The sequence below is a fragment of the Eptatretus burgeri genome, chromosome 7 (genome assembly GCF_056783735.1).
Source record: "Eptatretus burgeri isolate ZD-2024b chromosome 7, Ebu_testis_v1, whole genome shotgun sequence".
NCBI lineage: Eukaryota > Metazoa > Chordata > Myxini > Myxiniformes > Myxinidae > Eptatretus > Eptatretus burgeri.
Window position 1 is genome coordinate 90,642,572 of NC_140967.1, and position 13,103 is coordinate 90,655,674.

Below are 13,103 nucleotides of genomic sequence, written 5' to 3' on the forward strand. Positions count from 1 at the left end.
TGCAACTGGTATGAGATCAACTGTTTGAACCTTAGCGCAGAGGATTTGATGTCTGTTCCTCTTGTTCAGTATCCAACTTGACTAAGTTGGTCGAGGGGATTGAGGAACAGATTTAAAACGACCAGGAACAGAATACAGGATAGCAGACACCTTGGAAAGTTCCAACACCACAATGTATCCAGTCAGTCATCCATTCCTTTGTTTTTACTCATATGAACAACTCGTCATAGTGCTTGAAAATTAACTTCCTTATGTGGCTTGGGACTTGATAACATTCCAGTGCGAACTGAATCAGGTTGTGTGACGCATAAGCATTCTGCCAGTCAAGCCATGTAGTCACTATCAGTTTTCCATTCCTCTCGGCATTTTGTAACATCTCTGTTAATGCTTCGGTGTGTTCCACACATCTTGACATTTTCTTCCATAAAGCCCTTTTGGATGAACTGGTCAATGTCGCCATTGTCAGTCATCGAGGTAATAAGTCCTTCGAGCAAGAAGAGCCATCGTGAGATTACCACGACAGTTCTTTCTGGTGATTGGTCTGAAATATGGATGAGATGTGTTCTTGTATGTTGATGTGTTTCACCGATCCTCCAGCTCATCGGTTTGGTTCCTTTTCTCAAAATGCTGCATACGATGTCATGAAGAAGTTCAATTGTTCTTTGGGCACTTCTTACAAACGTAGTAGGGTATAATACGGTTGGTTCCTGGAGCACTGGAATGCATTCTTTTCCTTCGGTACTTTATCAGTCCTGACATACAAGGTGCCTTGGTAATTAAGGGCTTCTTTGGATTTGGTGCTCTTCTTGTGCCCTACAATGGATGGTATTTATGGTCTCATTTTATTTCATTTTTCTCTTCTTGTGCCCTACAATGGATGGTATTTATGGTCTCGTTTTATTTCATTTTTTTAATCCTTGTTCACACAGCTAAAGTATTTTCTTGCTGCAAGTTTTTGAAAGGTAACCATTCTAATTTTGTCTTTGCTTAACAATTTCTTGGCAAATTTGTGAGGGTTGTTCAGGAAATGTTGGATTTTACTGGAGAGAAGTTTTTCACACTTTTTTAGGTTCAGCTTTCTCACTTTATTGTGCAATCATATGAGTTTTGAAGTCTTTACTTGGCTCTCCACCTCTTGTTTCGTTTCCATCTCTGATGGCTTGATTCAATTGATGCTTGGCATCTTTCTTGAGGAGACTGGATTTTCTTTGTTGTCTTGAGGATTTTGGAGGTTTTTTTTCTTCCTCCTTTGATGCTGTCGGCTTCACTCCAGATCTGTCGATTAATCTTTTGTCGACAAGTTTTTCCAAGTTGTTCAGTTGTTCTTTCCTTGGGCAGTTCATTTTGTAGTTGTTCATCCAAGGCCTTCCACATTTTAGTACCTTCCCCGCATCTGAAAAGCGGAATAAGCATGGTTAAGAAATTAGTTCACTTTGTCTGTCTGTCTGTCTGCCGACAAACATCAGTTTATGATCGATTAACAACTTCATTTCAATTGAATGTTGTACTTTGAACACTAATCGGAAAACGAACCTGTACTTGTTTTACAGTACTTTGGCTCGGAATTTGTCCCGATCATGCATACGCAGAGAGGAGTGAGATAAAATGTTACTCTGTCTGCCGACCTGGCAGTCAAATCATTCCAAACAGGAAACTTACTGTTTTTAAGGATGTCATAAAGGACACAAACAACAGGGATGAATTTCGACTTTGTCATTTTTTTATAGAGAGCCTATAAAATTTGAGACCAAAAATGTAACGTGTTAAATAAGGTGGTGTAAAAGACACTGCATCAACAGTGGTAAAGTTCCATTGTTTTTTTTTTTTGGACAACCTTTAAAATCTTCATTTTATTTTCATTTCATTATATATTTGAACACTGTCTAACTCAACTTGCCTTTTTGACATTTTCACAAACCTTTCGTTTATTATACTTGGACAAAATATTACGGCATTTTACATCATCTCAACCAATCAAATTTGCTGCTTGCAGACCCTCCCCATGTCCTTTTTTAGATCCTCGTGGAGGATCTCTAAGTCTTACTCACGTTGTTGTTCTTGTGGACTTTTTTGTTTCACAGCCTACAGTTTTCATCGAAACTTCCTGAAACCTGGCATGAAAATGTAAAAATAGCCTGCGCAGACAGTAACCATCTCCGATTTTGAAAATTCCTCATAGAAAAAAAGTTATGACGTCAAAATATCTCCGCTAATGGAAATCACCTAAAAAATATCACCGAAACTAGGCAAGCTTTTCGAATTCTGTTTGCGGGAATCGAACAGGGCATTAGCAGGGATGAATTACCACACATATGATACATCACTATGATGTCATATCAATTTTTTATGACGTCATTCCTATTTTTTGTCATTTTTTGTTTGTTTGTTTCACAGCCTACAATTTTCATCGAAACTTCCTGAAACTTGGCATATATATGTAAAAATTCCCTGCGCAAACAGTAACCATCTCCAATTTTGAAAATTCCTCCAAAAAAACAGGTATGACGTCAAAATATCTCCGCTAATGGAAATCGCCTAAAAAATTATCTCAAACAAGGCAAACGTTTTGAATTCTGTTTGTGGGAATCGAACAGGGCATTGGCAGAGATGAATTACCGCACATATGATACATCACTATGACGTCGTATCAATTTTTATGACGTCATTCCTATTTTTTGACTTTTTTTGTTTCACAACCCAGAGTTTTCATCGGATCTTCGTGAAACTTGCCATGTATATGCAGAAAGTCCACGTGCAGGCAGTAACCATCTCCGATTTTGGAAATTCTTCCTAGAAAAAAAGTTGACATCATAATACCGCCGCAAATGGAAATCGCCTATACCATTATCTCTGAAACTAGGCAAGCTGTTTGAATTTTGTTTTCCGGAATCAAGCCGGGCATTAGCACAGATAATTTATCGCAAACCTGATATATCACAATGACGTCATATTCGTTTTATGACGTCATCATTAAGAGGACGAAGATCTTAGCTCATTCGAGCTTGTTTCTCTCAAGACTGCATGGTGTTCTATGCTCAAGGTGTTCTATGAACTCTCTAGCTATTTGATGGTTTCAGCAGGTTAATATAGTTCTTGACATGAAGGTCCATGCAGTTTAAGTGGTCTTTTCTGTTGGTCTTTCTTTGGTGATGGTAGCTTTGCCTGTTGGCTTGGAAGCATTATGGGGTTTATCCTGTCTTCCTACCTCTTGAGTTGGGTGTGTCGACTGACTCAACTTATGCTGGCTTTCTTTCAAAACATGGCTGTGATGAGCTTATTCCACACCGAGATTTTGTCTCATGGAGCTTGACATTGTTGAAGCCCGATTTTCCACATATTGGAAATTATTATTATTATTATTTCAATATTGATTAAAAAGTTGTATTTTATGTCTGTACCAAATTAATCAAATGATTTGACAAACACGAGTCAGGTAAACCTGAATTCGTTCTCAAACCCTCAGTTCACAAACAGCTCTATCGTTTTTAAATTCCCAAAATGCTTTGCAAACCATTTAGCTGAACACATTTTGTTTGTTTGCTTTTGCAAGGTAAAGCACGGGTAAGAGTATATTAGCATGAATAAGAGTACATGAGCACGAGGAAGAGTTGCATTTATCCATCACAAGTCCACGGAATTCCATTTTGTCATAAAGTGCCTTCACAGAGGAACTACTTTCAGTCTTTGCAAGCATCTCTTCCCTCCCCCCCCAACACCCCCCTTTATCTCCTGAATGGTGTTCAGCTCTGGGCAGGAATCCGGCCGTGTGGCCGAGCTGCCAGCACATGTGACTTGCCCTTGAATGGGTCCAGTTTGGAGGGAGGACTAAGATTTGGTAGACAGACTGGTGTTAAGGTCAAACACCTGGCCACGGTGGATCAGAAACATGAGGACAATGGAGTCCTGAAGGATCTGCATAAATGCTGCTTCAAGGTCAGCAAACCACCTTTTGTTTCTCCTTTTAGATCACTTCTGATTTGAGTTCACACATAGCATTTGTTCCCTCTATGCTGCAATTCATGTGAGAGAAAAAAGTGTAGTTCTTGAGGGCGAAGGTATATGCAGGAAAAGGCAAACTCTACCCATCTTGATTCATCGTAAACAACCTATGCTATGTACTGTATGTAAGTAGACAAATACCATTGCATATCTGAAGTCGAATGGACATGGGACGTGCGTGGTTGTACCTGTGGAGGGATAGTTAAACACCTGCTGTTTTATTGCGTATGCAATTTGTAGATAGCACCAATCTACTTTACAGGATAGTAGCGGTGTGAGCACAAGTGGCTCATAATGCAGTGGTTTCTGGGACAGCTTTCTCTTTGTAGCTATAAAGGCCTTGAAGGCAGAGTCAGGTGCTCCTACCCCGTGATGATGACAACATTTTCTCATATAAACAGCTGTTGTGTTGCTAAGTGTGGTCGTTCATACGACAAACTCTCCATACCTCGAACCACGCAGGGGAAATCGGTGTCTCTGGCAATGTTTTACCGCATCGCCCGTAACGCTCTTAGCAGCTTTTCCAGCAAGGAGCCAACAGGAAGCCAGGCAGAGGTGAGGTGCCCGCCAACGAAACATTCATTTATTACATTTCACGAGCTGTGCATCTTTTCACAACACTCGTTTATTTTTGTGATGACGCAATTCATCGAACTCTGTGCATTGTTGTTTCCTTCTGGGCGGCAGGAGCGCTACTGGGACGTTGTGGAAAAAAGAAAAGCACATGTCACGGTGCATTGTGCAAAAATCGACACAAACTTCTACGCAAGCGGCTTTCCTATTAGCCGCTCTGAGCCCTTCTCCAGGTACCGCCTCTCAGCAGGACTGGAAAGGAACAGCTCTTGGAAACTATGCACAGACAATGGTCGATGATGGTTTTTGGCTGACCGATTGTTGTTTTTTCTGGTGCTGTGCGGTTCAGGGATGTGTATCTCGTGCTCGATCGTTCATGGTACTTGCAAGGACATGACGGCAAAATTGCTTATTCTGCAAATAAGATTATTGGTGGGAATTGATCGATGCCAAAGCCCAAAGATGGGTTTCAAAAGCGCAAGACTCGTAGAATATCGCTTTATTGTGATTAAATAAGGCCGCCATTGTTCCACTATGGCTGCATAATGGAGCTGGTTAAGCACCTGATGCATTATATGAGATTCCTTTGCTTTGTGAATCTGATAGTAAAATGGGTGACTGCACAGTGAGGGATTACCTATGAGGGGCGTTCAAAAATATCTGCAAACAAGATACTCATAAAAGTCCAATACATGGCAAAGATTTGTTTATTTTTCAATATAAACATAAATTTTATTTTCAGGCAGATTGGCAGGGGACTGCAAGCAGCCATCTCTCTTCAGGACAGGTTAATCTACCACCTCTGATGTTAACTCAGCCTGGGAATTATTCCATAGAAACCTGTGCTCTCTCAAACACAGATTCATCCCATCTCATCTTCAATTATCCTACCCTTCTTCCCACCCATGGTACACTGAATCCTGCGGTGAGGCAGTTGCTCTGAAACAATTTGCCTTCTCTTTCTGGAAAGCAAACCCAACCGAAGGGCAATCTCAGTGCATTCCACAAAGTGCAACAAGTTTGCGTCCACTCGAGGGACAGCCAGAAAACAATGCCGAGCCAACCTCAAGAATGAACTTTCAACCTTGTCTCCCTCCCCTGAAACCTGCACGGTAAGGGATTACCTACGAGTGCCTTGGTAAACCTGGTGGTGCCTTGTTTAAGTCTGTCTCAGGTGTATACTCCGCTTCCATCCATTCCCTCTCTTCAAATGGAATCACAGCCGACTTAGCTCGTGAGAAAGCCGAATTGGACTCCTTTGTGTTTGCAGTGAATGGTTGGTGAAAAGACTCCAAAAGCCAAATGTCACGGTTTGGTTATGCTCATCAGGTTGATACAAACTTATTTGGATTTCAGGATATTTTGCTTCTTGATTTGCAATTTCATCATTCTTCCTCTCATTATCCATTGCATTAAAAAAAATCAGTGCATTGTTATCCCTTTACAAGCATGAGCACAAGTTAGATAAAATACTGTGCATTGTTGCATTTGTTTGTGCTTACGGTGATTTATTCATTATCCCCACTCTTTAAAAAAAAACACAAAGAACAGGAGGATATTGTAATTGTCTCCATCTGTCTGTCTGTCAGTCCGGCCGTCTGCTATGCTATCTCCTCCCAAGCGGGTGTGCAAAAATTCACCAAATGTTGTAGTTAGATCACCATGTGGCAATAAGGTGCAAGAGCAGTACCATTTTTGGCCATGGCCCCTAGGTCATGGGGCAAAAAATACCATAAAATGCAATTACAGGCACATTTTTAATGAAACTTTGTATTTGCAATCAACATTGTGGGATGCATGCAATATTTAACATTTTTTTGGATTTGACCCCCAGTTCATGCTCCAGGACTTGGGGTCACAGGGGTCACAACAGAAGACTTTTTTTTTTAACTCAAAATTTGATGTTGGGCCATTCCTGGTGGAACTTCTTGCCATCTTTACCATCGCCGAAGGATTCGGAGAGGGTATTGCATTTGGGTCTGTTTGTCTGTTTGTTTGTTTGTTTGTCGGCACAGAACTTTCGTGTTTTTCTCCGCAACTGCTTTTCGTATTGAGACTAAATTTTCACCATTGGTGCGACTACTCATGTTGAATGTCGTAATGATAATTATGACGTCATAGGTCACGTGGTGTGGCAGCCATATTGGAAAACGGGAAAAACTTTGGACCTCTGTATCTCTGAAACCGCACCAAGAAAAAAATTGAAACTTGGCACATCACAAGTCCTCCTCATAGGAAATGAGTGATTTTTTTTATTGACATCATAGATGTCATCGTTATGACGTCATAATTGCATATGTCGAACGTCACATCCAATCAGTATGAAAAACTTTGAGGGTCATCTCGGGATAAAGTGGTCTACAGAAAAAAAGAAATCATGATGTCATTAGTCACGTGATTCAGCAGCCATATTGTTTTTTTTTTTTTAACCTTCAAAAATCTTCTCTGAAGTGGCTGAACAGATCGAGGCAGAACTTTACACGTATGACTGCCTATCCATGAGAAACAAAAGGTTCATACATATGATGTCATTGGTCACATGGTTTGGCAACCATATTGGATTTACCCTAAAACCTATAAAAATACACCACTCAAAAGAAGTCCTGGTGAGGGTTTGCAATCACGATTGCTCTTTTTCTTAATCAACTTTGTTTTAGGTGGGAAGCGTGGGGATTTGTGCAGGTGCGACATCGACTTCACTCTAGTTTTACTGACAAACATGATATGTGGTCTGGATGTTGATTTTTGCTTGATCGATAACCAGGCATGTACTTGTTTCCTTGTTTTCTAGACATGGCTGGAACCTGACAGAGCTTCCTAGCAATCCTAACTCCACATTGCGGCACCTGGGAGCACTTTCAGGTGATAGAGAAGGGGCTATAGATGTAACCCTACAATAAATGATCAGATGGTCAGAAGATATTCTGTTGCATCTCCAGTTATATTGGAGCATTTAGCCATAAACTCCTTTATCAGGCTTTGTATCTCTTTTGAAAGGTTGTTGCCCGAGCCATTCCCCACCATCTATTTCAAATATTTAAAACAATGTAGACATGCTGCTTTGTTCAGTATTTAAATGGATAAGATCATGGACAAACAACCAGGGGGAGGAAATTCCGCCTTAAGAAATGCCCGGCTGAGTGCGGTGAGCGATACGACGCCATTCTTGTAGCATCGCTGGTACCCAGAGTGCCCCGGGAAGTGACGGCACTTCCCCCAAGCTCAGTTGTGTGTTTTTTTCTCGTCTAACAGTCCTTTGTTGTGTCTCGTTTATTCCTTTGTGTGTGTGTGTGTGTGTGTGTGTGTGTGTGTGTGTGTGGGTGTGTGCGCGTGTGGGTGTGTGTGTGTGTGGGTGTGTGTGTGTAGGTGTGTGTATGTGTGTGTGTGTGTGTGTGTGTGTGTGTGTGTGTGTGTGTGTGTGTGTGGAAACTCCATTACAAGCTTGTAAAAATTAAATAAGGCAAGGTAATTAATGTTAAAAAAAAATTTATGACATTAAAAAACCATAGTTGATTAGGTTGATCGAGTTTTAAAAGGCAGAGAGTTACCTTTGAGTATTTCTGAAGAATGCTGCACTACCAAGAGTCTTCGTCCTCATGTGAGGAACTACCTGGATATTCCCGTTACTGGACCAGAACTTTCTTGCAGGGATGTAAGGGAGGATTAGGTGAGACATTTAGGCAGGATCCAAGTTATGTTTGGGTTTAAGGTTATCAGTGATACTTTAAAATATGCACGTTGGTGCACTCGGAGTCATTGAAGTATTTTGAGGGTTGGAGTGCTGCAATGAAATCTACGAGCCTGCACTTTGAGCCAAGCTACCAGATTCTGAATATGATGTTAGGGTTTGAAGGAAGAGGCAAGCAAAGCTGCAACAGTTGAGTTTTATTTTATTTCTTTATTTTCCACATAATCGAGGCTCATGTAAGAGTGAGACGGCAGAGAGGAAAAAGGCAACACATCATTGGGGGAAGTGGGGCAACAAGAAGGAGAAAGAATGAACACGGAAAAAAGGGGAAGGATAAAACAACAGCAATATGGTTACACGGACATGCGGCCCGGACAATGACACGCACCCAACGCGAAAACACATGCGAAGGCACTCAACGAGATTCACACATGCATTATATCAACATATTAACACCAAAAATAAGAACCGTTAAACAAGACGATTCTGGAACAGGTATTCTCAGTGCACAGAAGATGGCGGTGAGCTGCGAAGGAACTGGTAAGTGGAAGCTTGCAGTAATCCAAACGGGATGATGTAGGGTAGAGAGCATGAACAAAAGTTTCAGCTAATCCTCTGATTATAAGCGTGAGCGTACTTGGACATTGTACAGATGGAAGAAAATAGACTTGCAGATTTTGACAATGTACGGCCACACAGGAAATAGTTTGATCCATAGCGACGTGAGAACAGAGATCGGGTGCTGATTCGCCAGTTTCACGACGTCATGTTGAAGCTTTTTATGGACCGGATGGACGAGCATGTCAGTCTTGACAGCATTGAGTTTGATAACAATTCATGGATATACATGTTCAAATTTCAGGGAGATTGGAAATTTGTGGCATTCTCAGAATTACCAGATGTGATAATTTTTTATTTATTTATTTTTTACCACCTCATATGCAGTGAAAAACAGCTATTATGCAGAAAATACAATTGCAGGACATTTTCCTATTAATATATCTGTTTATTTATTTTGCAGCTGCCACCATGTCTGGACTCTCGTTGGTTGTGTGATACAGTCAGTCCCTCGTCTTCAACACACCCAAATCTTACGATTCAGTCATTTTGATGCATTCGTTCATTAATCACGTTCCATACTTGCAAAGTTTATAATTCCTTGTAATTCGACCGATAAATCGAAGTGCATTTCCCAAACCATGATGATAGAAGTCCTCGTTCGTAGAGTTTGGGGTGTGCATCTCATCTCACTAATTTGCTTTCATTCACAAAAAACCCATCAATAACTCTCCCCCCCCCCCTTCTATGATGCCTATGTGCATACACAATTTGTAGATGGTCGAATACGAGTGAGGATATGTGGCCGTCCGGGCTCCCGAGAGTGAGCGCTCCAGGATTTTCAGGAATTATGTACAAAACGGACAGATAGGGTCCAACCATATAGGGATACCAACAGTAACTTATAGGTCATGTCATCGGTCCCCAATCCTCCCAGGTGTTGCTATATATATATATACACATTTACATGGAGATAATTTGGGTCCTTCCCCAAAACTTAACCCCCTGGGCTATGAATTTTTCTTACCACCTAAAACCTCACCGGGAACACCCTGGGTATAACTAGTAGTTTTCTACTCATTCCATCCAGCAGTTCAGGAGAACATAGAAGTAAAAAAACAAAAAAAACAGACGCTTCTCAAATAATATATACCTTTATTATCCTTCGCTTGTCCCCATAATGCTCTCCCCATTCTTGCCCGAGGGCCTTGTTCAAACCCAAATTGAAAGAAGGCAACAAAGAGCCTTTTAATCACCATAGACGCATGTAATGATGTGTCAAAATTAATTACGAGAGTTGGCGTTCAAAGGCGATTGCTTATCGAACTGTGATTGGATCACAAATCTTGCCGGCTGGTTGCATCACTAATGAAGGCACTGCTTTGCCATCGATGGGAGTGCCCTTGCAGGAATTTGTAATTTACTCAAGCTGCCGGCGGTTCTTACACATTCTTCTTACTCTGCACCCATTTTCCTCAGGTGTTACCGTACCTTGGCTGAACATCCGTATGCTGTTCTCCACATCCATTTGGTCTCGTAACCCGTTCCACCTGCCCTGCATTGATTACATGCACACGGGGGCAGACAACATTTGGTGAGGGTTTTTCTCGAATTTCGATGATATACCCTCATACCCTCATATGCTATACCCTCATACCCCATAATACTTTACCCACTCCCAGCCTCCTCTTCCTTCCTTCTTTCCCTTCTCTTCTTCCCTTGGTTTTTTTTTTCAATCCATTTACTCCCCTACTTCTAGTGTGCATAATATGTACTGTATGTACGGCCCCCATCGCTTTTGCTTCTATATCTGCAGATTTATTTTATTGTGTCCTTTGTTGAAGATTCATGATAAGGCTGTAAATTCATCTTTCTCATTAATTATAAGGTATTACTTGCAACAACAAACATCATAGTTTTTATGTCTTACCTATGAGATACTGCATCGTGTATGGGATATTTGTGACTTGTGTGCATGCTGTAGTGAGGGTAGAGCATGATTTGGCTGCAACTCAACTTTGAGATGTGGCAACAAGCCATTACCAAAGGAGGGTGTTTTTGTGGCATGTAATTTCCGGTGAAAAAGGTGGATGGTTTCCCCTCCTGGTTTGCCATTTCCAAAGTTGAATACCATGTCCTGTGTCATTTTTACCTACGTATTACTGTACCACACCCTCCCCTACAGTACTTGTGTGTTTGCCATGCATGCAGGTACAGTGTACCAGCCAGCCAGCAGCAACAATTGGAGGAGGTAGTGAAGTCTCTGCTCCAGGAAGTTGGACAAGATCTCACAGGCCTGGAACTCTTACAGACAAGCATGGTTTGATTCCTTGGGTCCTGGGTGTAGCCTAGTTAGCATGTGGGCAGGTGAGGGGAGCTGGGTGCAGGGGATGGGGGGGGTAGGCAGAGGGGAGTGCGGGTGGGAGAGAAAGTGAACTTGAGGCGGAGAAAACGAGCAGAGAGGAGGGGTTGTACGTGAGCGAGAAGAATAGACCGGAAGAATCGAGTGTGCACGAGTATGGTTCGTGATGTAGACTGTCGAAAAGTACGAAAATAACTTTGAATACAAAAGTCGTTTTTTTTTCTTCAATTAAATACATTCAATCAAATAACTTTTGAGTGAAGGCTGTTTGAGAAACAAAACAATGATGTGGCCCACCCTGAAACGAGACATTGCTGGGCTAAGTCGGCTTCCCTGTTCCTGGCCATTACTTGTTGTTCAGGTGTCCCCGAGTGCTCTTCATCATGCAGGGGTGTTGGTGTACCGGACAGTGCAACAAAGTGGGCAGTTCCTTGTCACCTTCCCCGGTGCATTTACAGCCAGTGTATCTTGTGGATATTGCGTTTCAGAGGCCATCCCCTATGGCCCCACCAGCTGGCTCCCAACCGGCTACCAGGCTGCCAAGGTGGGGTGCAAAGCCAAGCAGTTGAAGCTTCTATCGAGCAATGAAGTCTAAAATGTGAAACAACATTATTCTTCGGTGTTATAAACATTGTTCTCCATTATAAGCTCTTCGTGCTTCAGTTAGAACTTCATGTGGTTCGATCCACATTATCTGCGCCTTTGGGTGCTTTGGTTCACACATGCGTGTATGTCTCGGTCAACATTTCTGCCTCAGTTTATGCTGGAATGTACTCGTACAAACACCGATGGAGTCCTGAGGTCATTACTCTCTCTCTTTTGATCAGGAGGTTCGCAGGCTACGTGCTCCTAGTGCCTTCCCCATGGACAAGCTGCTTTATCTCACAGCACTTGGTGAACTTGATCATGGAAATCTGCCAGCACTGGTACAAGTGGAGGCCCTGATTGAGCAGCTGAGGTATGCAATGCTCACCGACACACCTGTCAAATGATCTCGTCTCTGAGTCACTTAAGACATTGTTGGCAATGCATTGAGACTTGAGCAAGTGGTCCTCCTAACATATGCATTCGTTCTTTCCTTATCCTGAAACATAAAAACGTGAAGGGTTGTCTGTTTATTCATTCGTATATGGTGAGCTGGTGTCTCACTTCTTCACGTGTGGATGTACATCATACTTGTCAACACGTGAAATGTTGTGCTCTGCTGACGTTGTGATGAAAATGCATCGCGGGTTAGATGGACAGATTTTGTCCTTTTCCGCATCCACGTCTGTATTTCTTTGTAGCCAATTGTCCTCTTTTTTTTCAGGGATCGAGAGGTTCTTCTTCGGAAACAGCTTTTTGCCGGTGGGCTGCAGGCCTCGGCGCGCTATGGTTGCCATGACAACCTCCACCCAAGCATCACTGAAGTGCGGAAGAGACCACGGAAATGGCTGCCTATTGAGGCATCCGAGCGTCGTTGTCAGACTTGCCAGCAGCTCTGCTATCTTTCCATGGTATGACGACGCTGTTGTTGTCTGTCATGCGAAACTTTTAAGAGGCATCGTTAATTCTCCAGACCTCGTGCCTCATGTACATAGTGCAAAAGCTTCACCCATCTGCTTTTGTTGTGCCAGTGCGAGCATCAAATAAATCACTGAGGTCACCAGAAATATCCTCCACGTGCATCATTTCCTTGCCTTGTGCCTGAAATTCAATCCCAGCATCCTCATATTTGTCATTCCTCTTGTTTGTTTGTTTGTTTTTGTCTCGTGTGATATGCTGGTAGGTTGTGGAGGAGAGCGAAAATGTGGTGTTCTGCCTGGAGTGCAGCTTGACTCACCTTGGGACCTATAAGAGTCCCAATGAGAAGCTGAAGCTTATGTATCGTTATGACAAGGTGATCATCTCATGGAATGTAATGGCGACACTGGACCCATCATG

At 42.2% G+C, this 13,103-nt stretch overlaps 1 protein-coding gene across 3 annotated transcripts in view; it reads left to right on the forward strand.

The window, feature by feature from the left end:
* LOC147023773 (protein Jumonji-like) overlaps positions 1-13,103 on the forward strand; it is a 58,574-nt gene that overhangs the window by 16,683 nt on the left and 28,788 nt on the right. For all 3 annotated transcript variants that reach the window (XM_085889559.1, XM_085889560.1, XM_085889558.1), the window contains exons 10-19: positions 3,745-3,933; positions 4,462-4,554; positions 4,687-4,805; positions 7,364-7,434; positions 10,298-10,412; positions 11,030-11,138; positions 11,542-11,724; positions 12,008-12,138; positions 12,490-12,676; positions 12,949-13,059. In XM_085889559.1, the coding sequence (XP_085745685.1) occupies positions 3,745-3,933; positions 4,462-4,554; positions 4,687-4,805; positions 7,364-7,434; positions 10,298-10,412; positions 11,030-11,138; positions 11,542-11,724; positions 12,008-12,138; positions 12,490-12,676; positions 12,949-13,059 (1,308 nt within the window). The remainder of the gene's footprint in view (positions 1-3,744; positions 3,934-4,461; positions 4,555-4,686; positions 4,806-7,363; positions 7,435-10,297; positions 10,413-11,029; positions 11,139-11,541; positions 11,725-12,007; positions 12,139-12,489; positions 12,677-12,948; positions 13,060-13,103) is intronic.